The sequence below is a fragment of the Plectrocnemia conspersa genome, unplaced genomic scaffold (genome assembly GCF_051122295.1).
Source record: "Plectrocnemia conspersa isolate PC_06_02 unplaced genomic scaffold, ASM5112229v1 ptg000010l, whole genome shotgun sequence".
Taxonomy (NCBI): Eukaryota; Metazoa; Arthropoda; class Insecta; order Trichoptera; family Polycentropodidae; genus Plectrocnemia; species Plectrocnemia conspersa.
Window position 1 is genome coordinate 22,989,062 of NW_028277174.1, and position 23,018 is coordinate 23,012,079.

A 23,018-nucleotide genomic window follows, 5' to 3' on the forward strand; every position below is an offset into this window, starting at 1 on the left:
ATATTTATTTTTATAGCCGGATGTGACACAGACGTAAACTCTTCAATGAGCATTGCTGTTACAACAAGAGAAGCGAGAATGTATCGCTTCTTCCTCGCACTCAAAAAAAGAATGCCGATGCAATATTGCAGTACGGATTTTGAATGTATCAGTTACGAGCAAACTGTCTTTGGATTCGGTATGCCCGTACCCCTCCCCCCACCCCCTCTCACAATTTGTATGTACCTTAAAAATATTTTTACACATACAAATATACTTGATTCTTGTTGTCAATGGCATGAGAATTTTTTTTTGTAATTGGAAAAATATAAATATTTTTCTTCTGACAACACTACTTACATTTAACTATGATAAATATTTTAGTTTTTTTCGCTAGTGTTAGTTCTCTTTTTTGAATTAAATATGGCAAAGAAAACAATTTCATATAAATTTATGTATTATTGTTTTTTTTTTAAATAATATTCGGGCAGGTAGCAATGTAAACGAGAGGAGTGGGTGAAGTGAGGTGGGGTGATCGGTCACGTTGGCAACGCCGGTAGCGGTAGCAGTCGGCGCTCGCCGTGTTGGCAGCAGCGTCGGCGGCTGTCGTCGGGCGGGCGCGCGGGTGCGGGGCGGAGGCGCAGCGTGCGCGAGGGCTGCGGCCCTCCCACGATGGCCGGTTGCGATGCGCATACCCGCTACATCCCGGCCACCTTCGCGTGGACGCTGCTGCTCGCCACCACCGCGCTCTTCTTCTATTACCCGTCGGTGTCACCGCCGTTATTCTTTCGACGCTCTATTCTTTACGCGTGACTCACGGAGCCTCCTCGCTTGCAGGTGCCAGCACTACCTGTTCAACTACCCGTGGGTGCCGGCCTACCAGGTCGTCATCACCTTCTTCGTGCTCGCCAACTTCACCTTGGCCACCTTCATGGATCCGGGAGTCATTCCCAAAGGTTAAATTACTCAATTAAATTTATACGCGAGGGTTGTGAATATATTTATTGTGCAAAGTGCTAAACGGACATTGTAACATTATCATATTTGATTCTAAGGATGCAGTAGTGCAATCTAACGATTTACTATTCTCACATATTCATCTGTCCCAACTTCCTAAATTCATTTACATTTTCGAGCACAATGATGTTTCGTTAAAAAAATGTGTTAAGGTTATTTGTTTTTCAGTTTTGTATAATAATATTGTACAATATTTCGTACTAGATAATCAAATTTATTTCATTTAAATCAACACTCAGTAAATAGTTGAACATCTTAAAGTTTTATACACAACCTAACATGATTTTATTTAAAATATTTCATCATGATATTCATCTGTGAAATTAGGAAAATGTAATTTGTAAAGATTGATCAGATTTACAGCTATATAATAATCACTAATAATAACTTTGAAAAACACTAGGATCCATATCATATTCGAAATCAAGTCTTTCAGGTATTAGTCACCGATTTATATGATTTATTATTGATAATAGTTCTGATTTTACTTTTTGATCTGTTATATCGAATACTACTAAAGCTTTTACAAATATAACTTTTATGCTCTCACGTCTTCAATACTGCAATGTTTTTTTTCCATATTATCCTTTAAATATGCTAAATATTTTTTTTGTATAAAAGAAAATAAATTATTATTTTAGTAATAGACAACTATCTGCAAGAATCAAATTTAAATTATAAGAAGAGCATTTCTTGCTCAATTATCGCTTGTAAATCCATATTATATGAGAATGACCTCTAAAATTGAACAATAACAAACATTTCATTTTTATATATGAGAAATTCTATAATCAAATTTTCTTAGAAATTTGTGAAACTGAACCGACCTTGTGTTTACTGATGATCAATAAAATGCAGTAGTGGGATTGTTCTGAATTCATTGTAAATTTCAGAAGTGTATTTAAATCACGGCTCAAAGTGAGTTACCGATTGGGCAGAAATCCACTCTAACATACTTTTTTGTCTGCCATAATGGTTCATTAACCACAAATAATCATACTGGTTCATGGTGATAATATTTTGTTATTATAAAAGGATAATCCTTGTTAATTGTCTACCATAATGGGCTACAATAAACTTCAAATACAATCCCGATTTGCTTAGTGAACTGCTATGACAATCTTTGATCAAGAAGCGATCAGGAAAGTTGCACACCTAACCCTTATTGCATTATTAAATGCAAGATTGTAATGATTTAGCACATCATAATTATTGCCATAAGAAATTGAAAAAGTTCAGAAAAGTCTCAAAATTTAGTCCAAATTAAATTGCTCCTCATTCAAAATATATCTCTTATTACTGCATTTGCTTCGATTCGTTTGTTGCCGATTAGTCTTAAACAGATTAATAAATTTTATTAACCACTTTTTTTGTGCATAAAATATAATGAACATGTCAATTTATATCTAAAGTTTTTCTCAATTCATAAAAGTTAGAATATGTGTCGAACATTCATTGCAAAAGACAAAGATTTACTCTCACGCTCTATATAATATGATAAATCGATGGCAGCGCCACGGTGGCGAGAATTTTAAATACCTATAATTCTTTGAAAAATGTTTAATTTTAATATAGCTGCAAATGTTTTTGAGCAAACTGTTCTGTTCGAACAATTTTCAACCTTAAAATATAGGAAACAACTGTGATATAAAGTTCAAAAATTGATGATGGCTAAGAATGTCATCCACGCCTGGGACTTGTTCGCTATGATGTCTGGAAACGTCAAACGCAATGAAAGGGATTAATTTATTTAACTAATATAGTTATTGTTTATACACTAAACAAATATAATTAAAACATACATAAAAACATAATATAAACAAATAATACTGCATGGAGAACAATAGTCCTCTATTTTTTTAATTTCTACCTTTTCTTCAATTTTCCAGAAAATTCAATTAAAATCTGATTAACATTTCGTCTATTATCGTGTCTCAAAAAAATATTATATCTTACATACATACATGTATTTCGATTGAAATATATTGTAAAACTCATTTTCAAAGCTGATCTTGTCATCTCTCAGATCACCTAGCAAAGCCTGTGTTGATATTTATTTACGCAAGTACTAATCATAACATTTTATTTCTCAGCACCTCCAGACGAAGATAGGGACGACGATTTGAGAGCCCCTCTCTATAAGAGCGTGGAAATCAACGATATAACTGTTCGCATGAAATGGTGTGCGACATGCAAGTTTTATAGGCCTCCGCGATGCTCGCATTGCTCCGTTTGCAACCATTGCATCGAGGTATGTACATAATTAAAATCAACTCTGACATTACAGTTCTAAAAGATCAATAGAGTAAGCCATAGAAATAATTCATAATAAATTTTTAATATTTTATACACGTTTATATATTTTTTTTCAGACCTTCGACCACCACTGTCCGTGGGTGAATAATTGTATCGGACGGCGTAATTACAGATTTTTCTTTTTCTTCCTCATATCTCTTTCGGTTCACATGCTCAGCATATTCAGCTTGAGTTTAATATTTGTGTTGAACTCGAAAGATCCAATTTCGAACGTGAAGTCCATTATATCGTATCCTTTTACTGTTATAAATATACTAATTTAAAAAAATATGTATTGAAATATTATTCCTTATTAATAATTTACAGTCTTGTTATAATGGGTATCATCGCATTGTTGGCGATTCCTATCTTCGGCTTGACAGGATTCCATATGGTGCTGGTATCCAGAGGACGTACGACGAACGAACAAGTCACTGGCAAGTTCAAAGGCGGATATAATCCGTTTTCGAGAGGTTGTTGGAACAATTGTTGTTATACTCAATTTGGACCGCAGTATCCCAGGTGCGTTAGAATTTCAGTAATAGGCTTAGATTCAATTTTACTTTAAAAGTATCAGGTTTTGATTATAAAATTATTATAATTAGAATATCTGAGGACGTTTTCAATATATATTTGTATTCTAATTTCAGTTTACAAAAAATGTCGAGAGCCGCTACGAAGCGAGCGGGAATAAACGGAACCATCGGAGGAGCGTGCGGTAATCCTTCGGTGATCAGCACGATAACGGCCAATAACCAAGTTAAGACATACACTGCCGATAACAACGGAAGCGCTCATCGTCCGACTTCGAGTGCGGCTCACGCTCAATATAATAAAGTATTTATTTTATCGTCGTATAGTATTATTTTTACGAATGTCTTTAAATATGTGGATCTTTCGCTTCAGTTATCTCCTGGGAGAGAGGGTTCCGATACGGATATGGAGCCACAGGCGTCTCAGAGCGCCGATTGTGAACCGACTCCGCCGCCGCTGCAGAGGCACGGTTCAAAAAGCAACTTCTTCCTTCCCGGCGGCGCCGATCAGCAACTCATTCCGCAGCGGGGTGCAGCGCCGCATCATTTTCAAAGACACAGTCCTCATAACAGGAATAGGTTTATATAATTTGATTTACGTTAGGTTGCTGTGTAAGTTATCATAGGATTTATTATTATTTGTAAATATGTACTATAATGAAATTTATATAAAATGTTTTTTTATAATGGCACATAGCCGGTTGTTTTATATTTTTTTGTCATAGATAGTTTAACACCGTTATAATTATGTAATCGACTTAACCCAAAGTCGGGTTTATTATCTATATACGTACTATATTCAAAGGAATATTAAAACACAAAATATATTGCTTTTAAACTACTGAAAGAAACTCAAACAGTTCACTTTTCACTCATACCCAATCGACTCGGTGAGATAAATAAAAATAAACATCGAACCATATCACTATAAAAAAATAATTGTGAAAATCATTGATTATTAAAATTTTACTAAATAACATATTGAGTTTTTTTCACTGCCATTATTAGTGATGACAGAAATGCATGATTTATTTTTGGTATTTGAGGGCTATGAAAACAAAAAGGTCTATGTTTGTGGCAATTTTAAACCTACTTTATAGGAGAATGATAATAATAAATTTATTTGTGCAGTTTGATATTATACATAGAGTAAGCACTGGTTATTTTAAGAAAGAACTAGCCTCAATTTATTATGAATGAAATAAATAACTATGTTAACTATATATTATTGCCAATTTATCATGGACTATTTGATAAGTTTGAGCTCTCAAATATACTATAAAAATATTGTCCAAATTATGTTCATAATTTATTTAATAAAATCATTTTATATTGCTAGTTTATTGCATGGTAAACAGTATTTAGAAATTATTTTCAATATGCATTTTTTAATGCATTAAATATAATAAGCTTTTTATTTTCAAGTTTATAAAATCAGTAACAACGTCGATCGAATGGAATCGATCTGATTGTAACATTGTCAAAAGCATGCCATTAGTTTCGACTTATGCAGCAACCCGTTACCGTGTAGGGTTCGCGCTGAATTTTATGTAATGCCGGCGTATGTTGTTTAGAATGATGGAGACGCCTAATCGATACGGAATCGAAGAACAACCTCCCGTTAGACAGCATGTCACATTGACAATGCCTCCGCCGACGCCTCACACGCACGGCATGCAACAACGTCCCAGTCCGACCATGCAGCAGAGGATCAAAGCTTTGGGCGTACCGACCCCGCTCGCCGTCAACAGTCCCATAAGAAGGTGAGTCGACAGCTTCGATCCGTGTAACGCTGTAGTTGATATACGAAACGTATTTATATTCCGTAGTCTCGATAGATTTTTTACACTATTATCCGTTTTGTTGCATGATACATATTTAATAAGATATTAATATGACTACGGCGATATAACGTGGTAATATGGACAAACGTGATTGTGGAGATGTTAGAATTTTATATATCGAATGAATATGTTTTATGTATTTATATTGTTATATATTCTCACGTCAGACTAATGTGTATTTTCTAAATTTTTTTGCATTCCACTCGACGTTAGGTGGACCTAGAATGACATGACACTCATTTCATAAATGGTAAAAAAAGTAACACACAATAAAGTTTTAAAAATTTATATACATATACATATTATAAGACATGCTTTTTTAATCTAGTTTAATAAAAAAAAATAGTTAAACATTGAATAGTAGTAGTTAATCGATGATTCCGCGGCGGAACTGAAAATACGAATCGTCAGAATTGTAATGGCGTATTTAAAAGTAGCCCCAACTCAAACAGTTCGAGAGGTATTATAAAAACTGCGGTAAATGTTTTATGTTGATTGTTATCCTGCGAGGAATATTATTTTTAATTTGTTTTTGACTGCACGAGTATGGACTACTTTCACATGCTCCTCATAATTTTTCAGTAACAGCTTATTAACTATTTTATTTAAATAAATTTACTTTAAATTACTGTGTATTATATGAATAATTGTTTAGCGAGCCAGATTACACTGCAAATTTTTTGCATCGTTAATAACAATTATTGTAATAGTCGAGCGAGTTAAACATTATTTCTGGAATGGTATGCTAGGTTAATTCTACAGTTGTTAATATTTTTGAGTGTTGTAGTTTGTTTATTATTATGTATTTTTTCTATTTTTAATGTAGGAGTGATTGTGATATTTATCAGAACTGATCATTTTATATTTAAAAAAATTATGTACTAAAAAAGTGACAATATGTTATCAACAGCAAAATTAGGAATTTTAGTGATGAAAGATGATTATAATAAAATTATTTCATAGTATAAATAATTAAATTTATAGATAAGTGGTACAAATGATAAGGAGGGATTAATAAGAAAATCGATTTTTTGGCTCAATACTTTGTATTTTATCATTATTCACAGCAAAATTTGTCACAGTTGCCATGATAGTAATACAAAAGCAGAATTCTATTCTATGTTTTAAATTGTGATATAATACAATGTTTGAAACAAAAAAATCATATTTTTAAAATTAAACCCCTTATAGTACCACTGCAATATTTTTTTCACAATTCTTTAATTTTATAGTATATTTTGCTCAATTTTTTAGATTCAAGTTTTTAATTATTATTTAGAAACAAAAAAATAATTTACCCAAACAAAAAAAAGAGTTTCTACATAAAAAAAAAATATACAAAAGTTATATCTTTTCAATATAAATATTAAATCAAAAATTCAAAGCGTATTTTGAGCATCTTTCCACAGCTGCAGCCGATTCGACTGTTCGGAGGTTTCTCAAAACTTTTGATTTTTTTTATTATTATTTTCATATTATTTTCTTACAGTAAATGAATCATAATTGAAACGCCTGGTATCACACAGATCTAATCCTGGTACGCCGACGCAACCCCGCCGGCCCGATTTCATCGGCGTGTCGGTAGGAGGAGGCCCCGGGAGCGGCGTAGGCTACTGCGAACTTCCGCCGCATCTGCCCCACGCATCCCCCCAGCGAAGATTCCTCTCGGAAGGCGAGCTGGTGCGCGCGGATCTAAACCGTCCCCGACCGAATAACACCAGCGACAACATCAGGGAGTTGGCCGGTTCGCCTCAGCGAGGGGTTTATTTGTGGAAGGACACTAGTCCCGGACAGCCGCCACCTCGCGATATATACCGCAGCAATCCAACGTCGCCGGCGGCAAGGCCGCCGCCGGCTTATCATCCTGCGCTGCGCGGAGGCGTACCGGTTCTACCGCCGCAGCCTTCCCCGCATGCGCCGCGTCGGAGAGCTCCAGTGCACCATCCGATCATGCCGCCGACTAGTCATCATCCTCGTCCCATGAGTTTTGTCCGCGCGTTGGAAGTCTCAGACTCCTTGGCAGCTGGCGGACCGCCTCCGAACATGACGAATCAGCAGCCGGAGCGCGCCTCAGTTTACGATATGAACTACGAGATATCAGTATAGGGCTGGCCTCGGCACTGAGCGTGCCGCCCGCCGTCTCCTTCCCTTCCTTCTTAAAGCTAAGTCGACGTCACCCCCACCTCCTTGGCAATGAGCTCACTGAAAACGAAACGAACAACAAATCTAATAATAATAACAACAGTGCCATTTCGACAGCACAGTCAGCACAGTCGGTAATACGTGACCCCTTAATCTAGTTTAATATTTAAGACAATGTTTTTAAATGATCAAATTTTAATCGTGTGGAACATTTACACTATAACGTTAATTTTAATATCTGGTGAAGTTTCAAAGTGATGAGTTGTTACGATCGAAGGGTTGAAGGGAACGGTAATTTAACATTAGTTAATATATGGTACTATTATATAAATAATTATACGTGGTGATAAATAGAAAATAATCGAACAGTGAATTTACTCTACGAAGAAGTAAGCGGTATACGTTATCTTTTATTTGTGGATCACGACCAGGGTTTTATTACAGTTTTTATTAAAACACTAATTGTATTCGTTCATAGTTAATTTATTTATATGATTCACGATTTTTTTGTTGATTTTGGCATGAGTTATTGTTGCGTCGTACGAAAATTATGTAAATGTTCTACGTTTATTTTGTTGGCTATTTTACGATTTGAGGTGAAAATTTGAATAACTTAAGCGGACGTTGAACATTATTGTAACTCATATATCCAGTCTTACCGAATATACACTGTAAATACAAAATGTATAATCGTATAAACGTGTTTAAAATAATTATGAGTAAACTAAAAGAGTGTATATAGATTTTTTTTTTAATGTTATCGAATAATTACGTTTTTTATGTATGTATATAATTGGTTTCATTTTGTTTATGAAGAGTAATTTATTATAAACGTATTTATTAAAAAAAAACTTGACACTTTCATATATAATTGCATATCTTGTGTATTTTCTTTTTGAAGTTGATATTGATATAATGCATAAAAAATATATTTTTCTCTCGACAAGTAACGACAGAGGGTGAAGGTGTCCTCTTTTTAATTTGTACAAATTTTAATTAAAGCAAATGTTGATATTTATTTTCAAAATGTCGATTTTTATTGTCTCTAAATTGAACGTGCAATGTGTAACTCATATTTTAAAATATTTTATAAAACCAACAATACTTTCCTGAATTTTTTTTATATAAATTGAATATTAAAATTAATATCATGGTTATTAAATTGTTTGTTTTTTAAATTAAATTGCCGGAATGAACCAAAATTCCTATGATTCATGTTATTAAATTGTGTCCGTGATATAAGATGTGCATATACATACATTTATTTTGTTTAGATATATAAAGTATATAAATGTATATAAATATAAAACGTTAATTTTGTGAAATTTGTGGAAAATTATATCATGATTTAATTTCAATAAAAATTTACACTATATTTTTTGTTGTCTTTTTAATCAGTAAATAAAATAATAAAAAAACGTGTTCTTCTTTAAGACCCTGTTTGACCTTCTTGCGGTGCAAAATATTATGCTCGCTCCTGTGATGTGTACTCAGTGTACATGTGAATATTAGTGATCCAAAAAAATCAGAGTTCAAGTTGAAACGTATCAGATATTGTATAAATACCAAAAACGATTGAATGCATTGAGCCTCGCAAATATTCTGTTTAATAGATAAGTTAAATGTACCAAATATGTATTTACTTATGATAAAAAAACTTTCATTCGAAGCAAAATATCCGACTGGCAGCACATACATACGACAGTATTAACCTTTCCGTTACTGTGTCAAATAAATCCTCGCGTTACTGTGTAGTATATGTAAAAATAAGTGATTTCAAAACGGAATATTCATAAATATTGCCTTAATTAAAATTTAATTGCTGAAAATAAAAAAACCCATCGGTTGAACGGCACAAATAGCCGAATTGAAAACTTTAAATGGAGGCCCGAGAGCTAATTGTCTTCACCGGAACCAGTATTTCATTAAGATTCATAGTATTTCATTAAATTACATGCATTTTATAGTTAAATTCAAAGGGAGGGGAAGGCAATGCCCTTATAAGCTATCAACGTCCCTGTTTAAAATTCACGCCAAAAAGCAATAAAATCGTGTCGTCTTGTGACTATTGTTAGAAACATTAGCGTTTATATGGGGATTTTGTATAAAAATATTACGACTGAATTGAACGAAGTCTATCAAAACCGAATTTTTACCAATAGGAGAGCGTAAAAAGCAATTATCCCTTCTCAGAAGTCAAAAATCCACGGCAGAAGCAATATAATCGTGTCGTCGCAGTCGCAGTGGGAGACTGTTTTTTTTAGATTTTTTTTGAAGTAAAAGGGGAAAAATTTTGCTTTAGTATCAAGTACGTCATTTCAGATTTTTGAGGGAAAGGGGGGGGGCAAAAGTTGGCCAGTCAGTGGTCGTGTTGACGCTCAAAGAGCGGGAGTGAGATGCAAAGCGTGTGTGCGTGCGGCTGTTGTACTCGATTTTTAAAAAATATCTCTGCTGCGCCGATGAGAGCTTATTATTATTTTATTTATTGCACGGAAGAATAGTTAAAATCCCAACTTAGTATTTATTCTATTTTTATAGATATTTAAATTATTTAAAGCAATGTGTATTAGTTACACATCACAGTGAAGGAAAGGTAAAATTTAAATAAATTGGTATCCGAATTTGTTATTTATACGTAATAACTTAATGTATAGCAGTTGATGATATAATGACGTAACTATTAGCACTTATACTAATATGTACCAAGAATTGACTTAATATTGTTTTGTCAAATTATTCCTTATCCATGAAGATATCAATTTGGATTTATTATTTGTAAATATATAACTTTTTTAATACAGAATTTAATTAAAAATATATTATTATAATAATTAAATGCATTTAAATTATAATCAAATACATAAAAAGTAACAAGTTCGGTATTACCCTATATAAATTTTAAATAGTAACCAGAAACGTTAGTAGTTATTTTCGTCACTCACTATTTTCCGCATAGATTTTCTATCTGTCAAAATGGAGGAAAGGAAGCACCGCACGGCGTTAGAATTGCTCGAAAATAAGTTCGATAGGGAGCCACCTGCGTTGGATTATTATTGGGGATTCATCGTAGGGTCGTGCATCGCTGTTATCGGTTGTTGCGCTGGCAACGCTGCAACGCGAAGACCCTATTTTGCTGGTAAACAATCTCTTACATAACCTGTTAATATAAGAGCTTTTTTCTCTTTATTTTCAGGCTAGAGGCCAACCACTGCCATGTTCTTATATTTCAATTTTGTGCTTACCCCTTTTTGCTTTAGGAAATTATCTTTGTATATTTTTAGGTTCTCAACAACTATAGCTAGTATAAGCAAAATAATCCAAAACAAATATATTAATAGGAAAATTTAAATTCAGTTGCAATATAAAAATGATATTACAGAAAGATTTATTGAAATATCAATAAATTAATAAATAGAAATAAAGTAAAATGTATTTGCGTCTAATAATTATTATTTATTTTGTTGTTAATTTTCTGTTCTAACATAATTGAAATAAGTATAAATTAGGGACTCCATTTTATTAATTATTATCAGTTGTTTAGCGACGGGGATTGTTACGGGTGGCAATTAGACACAGATTGAGCCGCTGCAGTAATGTTTTATTTATGATTAACGGTTGTTTACATTGTTAAAAAGGCGTACGCGAGACAATGCGTCTGAATCGCCTGAAGATTGCCAGTCGAGAGAATAACCGTCACGCCAGTGCTACTCAAGTGCTGCCAAGTTTTGGCCATAACAAATCTAGGCTCCCACAATTGGAATTATAATAATATTATAATCACTAATTCTGATCTCCCAGATTCGAATCCAGGCCTTTTTGGTGTTAGCCACTATACTACTGGTTTCTCACTTGATGTAAAATACATAAAGCTTTGTATATGTTTCATTTCGCTAAAACGTTTGTCCTCGCTGTAGGCAAGTGAAAATGATCTACATTGGTGCAGAGTTTAATTCATGCCATGATGGAGCTCGTAACTGAAATTATTCGTATGTCAAATCAATTTTCCCCATTAAAATGAATTGAAATCCCATTAATCCATTTCAATGGGGGAAAATTGAAATGAATTAAAGTTATTTGAAATGGTAAATACATACTACCTAAATTAATAATAAAAATTATTTTTAAGTTACGCAATACGTTTTTTTGCTCATCATATTTAAAAAAAATTTGCTCGGGAAAATGTTAAGCAAGATACTATAAAACAGTTTTTTTTACAGGTTTTCAAAGACACATTGGGCTAGCTTTGCTTCTCGGAACTGTTGTTCATATGGGCCGTAAGGAAAGTAAAAAATGGTACGCCGAACGAGACGCCATGTACAGGCATTACATTCAACTCCATCCTGAAGATTTCATCATTCCGGGTAATATATAATATTTATATATATATATTTACTAAGAGTTTTACTGCTAATCACTTAATTTTATTACAGAATCAAGGAAAGTTGGTGAACTTCTGGAAGATTGGTTGCCGACTCGTTAATTTTTTTTAATATACTTATGTCGGATTAGTTGAAATAAAAGTATCTTGATTGTTGTACATAGGTGTTTTGGATTTTTTAGATCAACCTTTATGTTGCCTAGCTTTAATCATTTTCCTTGTTTATATTTAAAAGTATGCATTTATTCAATTTTGATTTATGTTAAATTAAATATCGTTCAGTTAGAAACCAGCCGAAACTGCCTTTTTAATTTCCAGTCTATATTGAGTTAAAAAGTGTTTTTTTTTCAGTTTTTATCGAGTTCCAAACTATTCCATTGCTTCATACAGTTTCCTTCTTTATACACTGTAGTAAGTCGCCTTGAATTCGACAAATGTATGGTACTTGTCCACGTTTAGCTCGTGAGCCTTTTAGAGGGCCGTTCTAAAATTATATATTCATTTATTATAGGTAGTATCTGTGTTTTATAGTTTCTAATTAGAAGGTGTATGTAAGTCTATAGCTGTGTAATTAGGTTTGGGGGGAGTATATACAGAATGAAGTACAAACGATAATGTGAGAATAATAAAGGGTGGTAGTAATAAAATATGCTTGTAATATATCATCTTAATAATGATAGCGTTTATTTTTTATTAGAAAAATATTACACAATAAATAATGTTTATCCCCACTTTGAGAAACTACTTATGGGATTATATTTTAAAAATATTTCAATATAACTAATTTGGTTCTACTATATTGAAACATTTCAATTCGAGTGACTAAATGTTTGCTTATAAATGCTTTACATATAATATATTTTTGGGAAAGAAGGCATTTATCATTTGAAAAAATATTACTTATATCCATATAATTTATTATATTGTTTATACCTAATTAATATTATAAAATTAAAATATCGAGTTGAATTATTTATATTTTCAAGCACATTAATTTGGATCGATTGACGCTTTTCTTATTTCTAATATGCTGAGATAGTAAAATACACAGGAAAAACATGGGGTTATTATATTTATCTTTTATAAAAAGACATTTCGGTTTAGCAAGTCAATCTTTTACCGCCTCCTCATGTTAAACGAACCGTAATACATTTGGCTTAACCTGGGTCATTCGTCGTTTTGCGACATGTGCTCTTCGATGCCGTCACTTTCGGTCACCAGGGCCCTCTCGAGAATTACGCGGCCCTCTTTATATCTAAAAAGTAATATTTAATTAATAAGAAGCATATACATAATAAAGTAAATAAATAAAAAACCTTTGATTTTCTTCCGTAGCGAATTCGTATATCCAGCCTAGTTTTGTGGCGCAATTTTTACAAGAAACGTCACGCACCATGTGACGTCCGGTTAACATGACTCTGTCTTGGACTTCGGAATATACGAGATTTACCACTTTGTTGAATAAAAATGCTCTTCCTACGGACATGTTTATTATAAATTAATAAGGTTGCAGTTATGAGTATTAAAAGTGACTATCGAAGTTTACCAGTAGCTCCGGTGAAGCGTGTGCTTATGAGCTCTGCACGATTGGTCAGATTGGTCTCGCAAGCGGCGCACAAATATAGTCTACCGCCGCCGATGTGATCCAAAAATATGCGACCCATTTTGTGTCTTAGGCTGTAAACAATAACAAAATGATAAACTACATTTTTGTGCAAATAAAGTCGATTTCGTGTCGTATAGAAAAATTGCACAATAATTACTTACCCACGAGACGTATATACGTTTATTCGGGCAGTGTTTGACAATTCTATGAGTTGTTATGTATAATCACCGAATCTCGTCAACTTGTTATTGATACAAAACAGCTACGTCACGTAAGTCAATATTAATATGGAAACAATAGAGTCGCCCGTCAGCCATTTCAATCTTATTTGGCCATAACACATATCTTGTGCGTCTTCGAACATATGATGTTTGTTTTTTTTTAATATTAATAATGTTTAGTTTATATTATCAATATATTTGAAAATAAAATTTTACTTTTGCATTAAATGATTAATTTGTGTAAAATAATTAAATAAAATACATTGTGACCAAAATCAATACCATAAAAAATATCTCCCGGCTCTGTCCTCTAGAATCAGGTACATATTATCTATAGGAAAGAAATATGTGGGTTCAAATCAGAAGATACTGTCGGAGAGAAGGTAAAGGAGGCTTGCGATGGCAGCATTGACGCAGAGACGCTTATGTTATGAATTAGTGTCGCTTTAAATTTTACGTGTTGAATAAAATTTAATTCTACAGCCTGTTTATTTTCAAGAGTCAGTGTACAATAATACTGTTAAGCGCGTAATCATCTTAATTGTTGGCTGTATGATTAGTTATTTATCAAGAAGGGTGCACTAGTACGTATGAAGGCAAAGGACAGTTAGTTTATGGTTACCAAGGTACGGTTGTCGAAATTGATATATTATTGCCCCTTTCACTTTATTTTTAAAATAGCAAAATGTCTTATACGAACTCTTAAAATAGATCTTGTCAAAGATTTCCCGTGAAAATATATCTAAAAAGTGTGATAATAATCACAAATAGATAAACAGAAAATTATTTAAAAGCAGGTTTTCAAATGTTTTATAGTTATTTTCATGGTAATTTATTATATGATATTATCATTGAAAAAACGTTTTATTTGTTTTAATTTAACCTTGTTCTCGGCGATCATGTGATTTCTGCATTTATTTGTTTTTGCTAACTGACTCTAAGAGCAAATAGAGTAGATACATGAATTATTTAGATTAAAATAGATGTGTTAATGTGATGTCGAAGATATCAAAAGATCTCTGCCAAACGTTTGGAAAGCGTAACTCTTTCTTTAGGATCGGAGTTATGTAATGAGGCAGCTAGCACTCGCTCTGTAGCTGTTAGAAGTTTCGGCCCATTGGCTACTGCGATATTTTTTCACATCTGGAAGTTGCACCGATGCTAAACGACCGAGCTCCTACTTGGGTTGTCACGAACAATAGTAATACCGTCTATATCAGCGCTGTCCAACTGGCGGCCCGCGAAGTAATTAATGTTTTTATATTTGAAATTTAAAAAAAGGTTACTTCATTTTTGTTCGTTTACCGAGGCATGGAGTACACAAACAAACATTTCTGAGGTGACCTTTTTTTAACTCCCACCAGCATCCATAGCCGATCAAATATGTTCGAGGTGATCTTTTTTTGGCATCCGAAATGTTTGCAAGAGAAGAAAATGGCATGCGAACTAAAAAAAAATGGCCAACACTGATCAACGTTAGTATTTAAGATAATCAGATGTTCAACGTCAATATTTAAGATAATCAGATGTCATCATTTGAGGAGGATTCTCATCCTTTTGTCATCCTTAAACAAAAAAATCCAGAAAGATAATTTTTTTGGACTTTTGTATTCCGTAGCAATTTCTCCTCCTCAAAAAAATTTAGAAATGGCCTTTGAAGGTCATTTCCGAAATACCGTTTTTTTGCTCCTGCAGCAATAATGACATTTTTATTTTTGGTGTCCTTTGATATTTTCAAAATCTGGCCACTTTACAGAATTATAGTGACGCCAGTTTTTTAAATAATAATAATATGTATGTATATAACAGTTTTAATAGTAAATAATTTATTTTTATATATTATATGATGTGTTTTTTAATATTAAAAAATAACAGTATTTAACATAAAGTTTAAGCTGTTTGTATTGTCCTGTTTGATGACACAATGCGTGAATTGTATGTGTAGTTTCATACGTGCCAGATGGATTTGCCCGGCACTGTGTAGTGGGGGTGGTGTTGTATTTATTTATTTATTAAAATTATAACCATCGTGACCTGACAGGCAAACCCAATGCGTCACGATAGTCAAAAGTACAAATACATCATAATACATACAAATATAAACAAGACAAAACAACAGACACAAATCACCTCAACAGGTGTGCATTGTCCCATACGAACTGAACCAAAACTCCACATGTGCAAGAGAAAATGTCAATATTTCTATGGACAGAATTGAACAGATAAATAGCCTTGGCCAGAGAAGAGTTGGCAAGTGCTCCAGTTCTAGACTTAACAGGCAAGAATAGTGGACGCGACCGAGAACTATAACCATGTGCAGAGTCGGGCCGGCAGTGGCGTAGCTAGGGTATGTGCCGCCCGGGGCAATCCTTAAAATTGCCACCCCCCCCCCATACATTTTTTTGCAGGGTTATAAAATCAGCATTTCTTAAAAAAAATAATTGATTATTGTTAAGCTCTTGCTATTCGTAGATTTACATAAATTTTAGTTTATTCAGGGTTAAGAACCACACTAGACGATTCCATCGCGAATATGCCACCCCCAAGCAAGTGCTGCCCCCTCTGCCCCACCATAGCTACGTTACTGCAGGCTGGCGCCGGATGGATTCGTCCGGCACGTCTGAAATGGTCAGTACTAGCCCATACAACACCACCCCCACTACACGAATCCATCCGGCACGTATGAAACTATATTATGTCCTTGCACAATAGTAGGTAATAAAAAGATTCATTTTCTAAAAAAAATGTAGGTGAATTAATTTTTTTTAAGTATAGAGTAAATATTTCAACAATATTGATAAATGAGTATGTTTTTATGATTCCTACTTTGATACACTATTATATAACTTTTACTAAAAATCCATTAAAAAAGACCTACACCCACATTTTTTGTTTTTAAAAGTCTTTAATTATATATAAATATGGTATAGTCCTTGGACGAGCTTCAGTAAATAATAAATTTCTATTTTAAAAATTATTTATATTCAAAGTAAAAATAAATAAAATAATTATTACAAAAATTAGAATACATTTGAGATTAATTTTACTTTCATAACATATAATAAGCTATATAACTCATTTACAGCTATCTAAGGTATATGGAAACTCAATTCATTGCATAAAAAGTAACAGCAGAAAACATACAGTAAGTATATTTTTGGCCAATGTGTGTTTAAATAATATGTACATAAAAAATAAGGATTTACACTATCCAATCAGTTCAGCTAAGTAAACAAAAACCAATCCTATGATATAATATTAGATAAGTGTTACTCCTAATATGCCACATTTCAATTTGTGTTCACAGCCAAAATTAAAATTAGAAATATGAAATAAAATAATTTAACATCGAAATAAAAATTTAATGTAAAGTTGTATGGGATCTTTGCAGCTCAGAAGTTGGATTCTGCGTTGAAGAATTTCTAGCGTTCGCCATCATATTTTCAACCCTGGAAGTCGTCTCGCGGACTACTCCAGATAATTCAGACAGATCCGGTAGATCTAATGTTATGTGAGCCGAAAATCTTTTATACACTGAGTTAGAATCGCGTTTGTTCTTTCTGGCCTCTTCGTACTTTAACTGTTGTTTTAAAAATATAGCGTTTTTCAACATTTCTTGAATGTTGATCAAGCTTTTTTGAGCTCCGTCCATTGATTTAACAGCGCTACAATATTAAATAGTGTATGGTGAATTAAATTAACGATTGACGCAAAAAAATATTAACTTACCTGACAGCATATTCAACATCATAACATCTCCCTTGGAGTTCATTGTGGAGTTTTGTAACGTCAACGCGCCGTTCAACCATGGGTGGTAGGGCTTTTCTGACATGTTCTTGCAATCTATAAAATGCTAACGATGGTTCGTTAGCAACAATGTGCATGTTTTCAGAGACGCGTTCGGTGGCTGAAATTTATATCACACAACAATAATATTTGAAAGAAAAAAGTAGACATTATTACAAAATGACTAATAATAACCTTTCTTTACTTTTGATTCCAAATCAGGATCACCCGAATACATTTTTAAATATTATTTTGAGTAACACAACTATTTTTGACAGCCTGCGAGCTGAGCTGTCAAATGACAATGCAATATGAGCATAGAGCAATAATATTCGAGCATAATTAGGTCCGTCATTATTTTAAATTGAAATAGGATAATGTTTTTAATAAAAGGTAGATTTATATAGAATACGATAATATTTTAAACGTTTTTTCTACGAATTTTCAGTTTTAAAACATTACTAGTTAATAAGGAGAGGAGTGGCCAGACCATATTTTAAAACATTGTTTTAACCATAATTTTCGTTAAAGTTACACGTAAATTTATTTTCAAAATCATCTTGTCGCGTAAAAAGTTACCAATTTAAATTTATTGTTAGTTGAAAATTTAAAATACTGATAATCATATTTGACTTCTTATTATGTTTTAAAATATTTTATTTCTGAACTAATATGTAATCAAAAAAGTGGTTAAAACACTGTCAATAAAATATTTTGTGTCAACGTAGAGGAAAAAAAAATAATATTTATTTTCAGTAATTTAAAGCAGAATATTCTAAAAGTAGATTATAAGAAGGTTGTTTTATTTTTTAAATAACTTTATTTCATTTTCTATTTATTTAGTATGCCTGGAAAGTCTCACGCTTTCTCCATTATAATGAATTATCATGACATTGTTTATAAAGTAATAATAGATCGATTTACAAAACCACTCTGTCAAATGTTTTCCGTTCATAACATCATTGATTTAAAGCGGCTAAAGTTTTTTCGTGAAATTTAAATTTATTATAAGTTGGTCGAAATACTATGTACATATTCAATAAATTTGCAGCAAAAATAATAATAAATTGGAACTTTCCGACTTTGTGCCATTTTTATACATGCTAAAACAATGATATTAATTGTAAAATGTTTGGTGACTTAAGAAATGTTGTGCCAATATTAATTAATACAATTTTATGGATTTTTATTAAAATTTCATTATATAATAAATAAATAAAAATACTGTCGCATCGGACACTAAAAAACTAAACCAGACCAGCCAAGTGTATTTTTTATTGATTAATTAGAAGGAAAAATTTACAGTATTCGAAAAAACAGTATCTAAAAATGAGCATATGTTTAATTTGATTATTTATAATTTTTTATTTTTGAATGCATTTTTTTCAATTTTGCACATTTGATTTATCGAAAGTGTACGATAGATATACTCTACACTATTTTAGCAACGGTATGCGGAGGCCTTAACAATTTACGCGCTAAATTTAAAACTGTCAGCCATCGACCCCGCGTGTCTTATCTTGTAACGTCAGTTTCTTTGTCAGTCTGCGGCTGTCGGTTGCGCCTCCTTCTTGTGTATTTTGTATTGCATTGTTTAAATGAGCGCACACACTATGGTAATTAAAACTCACCGCAAATGCCTTATAAATCAATTATAATATACGCTAGCATAATTTTAAAGCAAATTTGTTCAAAGTTGGTTTGACATGTGACAATAATGATTCACTTTCACTTTTGATAATTGTACTGTGCGAATTCCTAACTATTTAAAAAACATGTTGAAAAAATTGATTGTTGTTTTCAGAATCATCGCGAACCAGTTCAGGACGACCATTGGTTGAACATCATACCTAGAAGCCTCAAATGGTTTTATCCGATGCGAATCTTATTACAAATATATTCATCGATAATTTTAACATGGGATGTCATATGGCTGCTTGTGTTTTCGTTTATTTCAATTATTAACGCCTTGTTGAGCGTCGTATGGCCACCGCCTTTGAAATCGGTCAGAGATGAAGTCGTCATGGTAATTATTGAATAATAACTCTCATTGTATTTTTTTGTAAATTTTAACTACGATTAATTATATAGGTCGTCGGTTCCGGGAGAGGAGTCGGTAAAGATATAGTGAAACAAATGACGGCTTTGGGAGCCATCGTGATATGCGTCGATATCAACAAGAAATCTAACGAGGCGACAGCTTACGAGGCGCAGCAGTTGTCTCATTTGGAGCTTAAGCGAGTGTGGAGTTACACTTGCGACGTTACGAATCGTAATGACGTGCTGAAGCTGGCCATTGACGTGAAGAATGACCTCGGCGATATTACCATGTTGTTCCACTGTTGCAGTATTCCGAGTCCGAGGTCTTTGCTCACCGAGCCGCCGAGCGACATACATAAGACTTTGGATCTGACTATAACGTCACAATTTTGGGTGAGTTTTAATCTCGTTATCGACGAATTAATTCAACATCTGGCTCAACAATGCCAATTGTTTGATAAAAATATTTATCATAAAATTTGTAATTTGAAGTTCAATATACATACATACATTTATTAATGTTTACGATTTGAACTTTGAACCATAGACATCTACACCTAAATAAAACCAATTGACAAATATCTTTATCACGAATAACTGTCATAATGAAAGTGTACCATTTTGATAGATAAATGTCATGAATATTTTAGCTATCTTAGTGCAAGGGTTATGTATTACGCCATATCAGTATCTGATAGTTGAGCAATAGTTGCAAACTGTTATAAGAAAATTGATTATATGGTTCAATAGAGTTGCGGCATACTAATGATTTTTTACATTTTTAAGTTATTTCAACATATATTGTGATTGTGAATATATAAAATGTTTAGATTAACCGCTTATATCAATTACAATGAGAAAAATCATCGAAAGAATGACAAGGAAAGAAATAATCAAAAACCTATCTAATATCTCCACAATATTAAATCTACGCACCTCCTAAAAATTTAAAAATAGGTCATGAAGGCGGCTGACTAATTTTTTTTCATATTTTTTAATTAAACGGTTTATGAGATAAAATCCTAATTATTTTACTGCGCCGCCAAATAGAATGCCATTGTTATTTTTCGATACTACCAATTCTTGAAAAAAATAATTCAAAAAAAGTATGTTAAATGTACTACTGTGAGACAGTTTAAAAAAATCGTTGACTATCTGTTTAATGATACATATTGAGGTTAGTATACCGACCGTTCAGGTTTCAGATGAATATGCGTCACTTCTTCAGGACGATTTACCAGCCTATCAATGGGTTGAGAATAAAAATAAACGTTAAGATATCGGTGAAGTGACTCTTTTGCCACAAAACTTTGGAACATAAAATGGTATTTTATGAGTTTTTAGTTTATTTCGATATTATTTTTGACTATATTCTCTATTACAATTTCAGATGTTTATATTGGCTAAGAAATAATTTTGTACAGTAATAGTTTGTTTCTTAATCACCAATTAGTCGTTAGTAAGTTGTCTACTTTTGATATATTTTTTTCACTTGCGTTATAAAAATCATTCCAGAGAGTATATTTAATACAGGGTTAGTCCCATTACTGTCTTGTGGAACATCAGCTTTTTCGATGCAGTGGTGTTTGTTCTTCCTGGTAATTGCTCTAGATGTATACATTTTCTCTGTATTTTTTATTAGAACCGTTGTGGTTTGAACATGTGGAGATTTGGCAACGCTAATGAGACATATTTCACCGCCACTGTTGGCAACTGTCATTGTTATACATTTGTTGACGCATTTGGGGAGTTGTAAAGACTGAAAGCATATTTTTTTATTGCGTTTTTAACGTGTTAATGGGAAAAGTGCTTTCTGATGGTCAATACATATTTGTAATAAGTGGTCTCTACTTAGCCGGGTAGTAACCAAATTTTCCATCAAATTAAAAACAGAAACAATATTGGATTATAAAATTATCTAACATTGCATTAATTGATAAGAAATTATGCCAATATTGCTTAATTTCTTTTTTAAGAATAATTAATTCAATATTTTATTAACTAGTATTTTTTTTTTTTTTTTAACTTGTTGGTTGCTTAACTTGTTGGTTGCCAATATCAGTTTTATCGTATTTTGCTACTTTAGTGAGAATTGCTGGATTTAACGATATCATTGAAGAAAGAATATGATATATTTTTTTAGGCCAATGACATCTTTTCCAGCATATATTTTTTTATTGTGTAATAAAATACACCTATATTTAGATGACATACTCAAACGGCTTGGCAATCAAAGGGTTAAAGTTTAAAGATATATTAAATTTGTTTATAAATTAAATGTATGTATTTGAAGTCTAATCCTAAATCTGATCTATATTTAAAAATATTTGTTTTAGTTATTAGATGCATTTTTACCGATGATGAAGAAGAGAAATCACGGCCACATTGTTGTGTTAACATCTGTGGCCGGTCTGAACACACAAAGAGGACTACTACCTTTAGGAGTTGCTCAATTTGCAGTACAAGGACTAGCTGAAACCGTGTTAGAAGAGCTGCGCATTAGTAAGATATGCAACGTGCACGTCACGATAGTACACATCTACCCGTTCATTCTAAACGCAGACACAGCTAAAGATATTAGATTAAGGTATACATTTGATAATATTAATATTTATATAATATTTTCATTAAAATATATGATTAACTTTAAAGAATACCGAGCTTCTTCGGAACTACTACAGCATCTTACGCGGCCAAAGCTATCATAGAAGCTGTACGACGCAACTACATCGAAGTGTCCATTCCGAAGCATTTCATATTTTTGGGACACTTATTGAGAATACTGCCACGAGATGCGACCGTGATGATTCGAGACATGCTCGACACTGGCGTGGACTTTGCATAATCGTTACACATGTGTCAATCAAATTGATGTTCTGTGTATACAATTATTATTTATTGCTCGTGATTGAATTGTGATTTTTGTGTCAGTGTGTGTCATAACCAAATTTTTAACGAATTCAATTTACTCTCTTCAAAGACTGATAGGGAATTTATTTTCATTTTACACATGAAAATTTTTACCCCTCCCCCCCCCTTAATCTATCTATGCAATTTGTGATGTGATAAAAATATATTTTATTAAAACAGTAATTATAACGTAAGCATAAGCGTATTTATTTTCAATAAAATAATTATAGTACAATGATTATAATATAAATATTGTAATTAAAATAA

General features: G+C 32.6%; 5 protein-coding genes across 7 annotated transcripts; 3 read left to right on the forward strand and 2 right to left on the reverse strand.

The window, feature by feature from the left end:
- The first annotated feature begins 546 nt into the window (after positions 1–546).
- On the forward strand, positions 547–9,185 carry Zdhhc8 (zinc finger DHHC-type containing 8). Of its 2 annotated transcripts, none has more exons than XM_088193921.1 (9): positions 547–743; positions 817–935; positions 3,090–3,247; positions 3,369–3,541; positions 3,619–3,813; positions 3,942–4,128; positions 4,198–4,403; positions 5,399–5,587; positions 7,158–9,185. In XM_088193921.1, the coding sequence occupies exons 1-9, from the start codon at positions 652–654 to the stop codon at positions 7,162–7,164; spliced, it is 1,326 nt and encodes a 441-aa protein (XP_088050047.1). In that variant the 5' UTR covers positions 547–651; the 3' UTR covers positions 7,165–9,185. The 2 variants fall into 2 exon arrangements, with proteins under 2 accessions (XP_088050047.1, XP_088050046.1); XM_088193920.1 differs by having other exon boundaries at positions 7,195–9,185.
- A 1,532-nt stretch (positions 9,186–10,717) lies between these two features.
- On the forward strand, positions 10,718–12,347 carry ND-B14.5B (NADH dehydrogenase (ubiquinone) B14.5 B subunit). Its single transcript, XM_088195113.1, has 3 exons — positions 10,718–10,946; positions 12,028–12,171; positions 12,241–12,347. The coding sequence occupies exons 1-3, from the start codon at positions 10,784–10,786 to the stop codon at positions 12,288–12,290; spliced, it is 357 nt and encodes a 118-aa protein (XP_088051239.1). The 5' UTR covers positions 10,718–10,783; the 3' UTR covers positions 12,291–12,347.
- A 496-nt stretch (positions 12,348–12,843) lies between these two features.
- Positions 12,844–14,142, reverse strand: Ype (yippee zinc finger protein). Its single transcript, XM_088195111.1, has 4 exons — positions 13,956–14,142; positions 13,735–13,865; positions 13,505–13,664; positions 12,844–13,443 (listed from the first exon to the last, which is right to left on the reverse strand). The coding sequence occupies exons 2-4, from the start codon at positions 13,850–13,852 to the stop codon at positions 13,356–13,358; spliced, it is 366 nt and encodes a 121-aa protein (XP_088051237.1). The 5' UTR covers positions 13,853–13,865; positions 13,956–14,142; the 3' UTR covers positions 12,844–13,355.
- Positions 14,143–17,041: 2,899 nt separating this feature from the next.
- Positions 17,042–18,117, reverse strand: LOC148231048 (BLOC-1-related complex subunit 8 homolog). 2 transcript variants are annotated; one of them, XM_088194664.1, is made up of 3 exons: positions 17,997–18,117; positions 17,745–17,922; positions 17,042–17,680 (listed from the first exon to the last, which is right to left on the reverse strand). In XM_088194664.1, the coding sequence occupies exons 1-3, from the start codon at positions 18,037–18,039 to the stop codon at positions 17,377–17,379; spliced, it is 525 nt and encodes a 174-aa protein (XP_088050790.1). In that variant the 5' UTR covers positions 18,040–18,117; the 3' UTR covers positions 17,042–17,376. The 2 variants fall into 2 exon arrangements, with proteins under 2 accessions (XP_088050790.1, XP_088050791.1); XM_088194665.1 differs by having other exon boundaries at positions 18,007–18,112.
- A 1,226-nt stretch (positions 18,118–19,343) lies between these two features.
- Positions 19,344–23,015, forward strand: LOC148231049 (epidermal retinol dehydrogenase 2-like). The gene is made up of 5 exons (XM_088195020.1): positions 19,344–19,417; positions 19,606–19,827; positions 19,893–20,234; positions 22,178–22,428; positions 22,494–23,015. Exons 1-5 carry the CDS (start codon positions 19,400–19,402, stop codon positions 22,684–22,686), a joined length of 1,026 nt encoding a protein of 341 aa, XP_088051146.1. The 5' UTR covers positions 19,344–19,399; the 3' UTR covers positions 22,687–23,015.
- The last annotated feature ends 3 nt before the right edge of the window (positions 23,016–23,018 follow it).

What these genes read in the sequence shown, in the direction of transcription:
- Ype (XM_088195111.1), bottom strand. Translation starts at nt 13,852, where the DNA reads ATGGGTCGCATATTTTTGGATCACATCGGCGGCGGTAGACTATATTTG. An exon ending in ACGCTTCACCGGAGCTACTG is followed by an intron (nt 13,665 to 13,734) that starts GTAAACTTCGAT and finishes ACATGTCCGTAG; the next exon opens with GAAGAGCATTTTTATTCAAC. An exon ending in GCTACGGAAGAAAATCAAAG is followed by an intron (nt 13,444 to 13,504) that starts GTTTTTTATTTA and finishes ATTACTTTTTAG; the next exon opens with ATATAAAGAGGGCCGCGTAA.
- LOC148231048 (XM_088194664.1), bottom strand. Translation starts at nt 18,039, where the DNA reads ATGTATTCGGGTGATCCTGATTTGGAATCAAAAGTAAAGAAAG. An exon ending in GGAATCAAAAGTAAAGAAAG is followed by an intron (nt 17,923 to 17,996) that starts GTTATTATTAGT and finishes TATAAATTTCAG; the next exon opens with CCACCGAACGCGTCTCTGAA. An exon ending in GATGTTGAATATGCTGTCAG is followed by an intron (nt 17,681 to 17,744) that starts GTAAGTTAATAT and finishes TTAATATTGTAG; the next exon opens with CGCTGTTAAATCAATGGACG.
- LOC148231049 (XM_088195020.1), top strand. An exon ending in TCAGAGATGAAGTCGTCATG is followed by an intron (nt 19,828 to 19,892) that starts GTAATTATTGAA and finishes TTAATTATATAG; the next exon opens with GTCGTCGGTTCCGGGAGAGG. An exon ending in GCTAAAGATATTAGATTAAG is followed by an intron (nt 22,429 to 22,493) that starts GTATACATTTGA and finishes TTAACTTTAAAG; the next exon opens with AATACCGAGCTTCTTCGGAA.
- ND-B14.5B (XM_088195113.1), top strand. Translation starts at nt 10,784, where the DNA reads ATGGAGGAAAGGAAGCACCGCACGGCGTTAGAATTGCTCGAAAATAAG. An exon ending in GCGAAGACCCTATTTTGCTG is followed by an intron (nt 10,947 to 12,027) that starts GTAAACAATCTC and finishes TTTTTTTTACAG; the next exon opens with GTTTTCAAAGACACATTGGG. An exon ending in TGAAGATTTCATCATTCCGG is followed by an intron (nt 12,172 to 12,240) that starts GTAATATATAAT and finishes ATTTTATTACAG; the next exon opens with AATCAAGGAAAGTTGGTGAA.
- Zdhhc8 (XM_088193920.1), top strand. Translation starts at nt 652, where the DNA reads ATGGCCGGTTGCGATGCGCATACCCGCTACATCCCGGCCACCTTCGCG. An exon ending in TCCGGGAGTCATTCCCAAAG is followed by an intron (nt 936 to 3,089) that starts GTTAAATTACTC and finishes TTTATTTCTCAG; the next exon opens with CACCTCCAGACGAAGATAGG. An exon ending in AACGTGAAGTCCATTATATC is followed by an intron (nt 3,542 to 3,618) that starts GTATCCTTTTAC and finishes AATAATTTACAG; the next exon opens with TCTTGTTATAATGGGTATCA.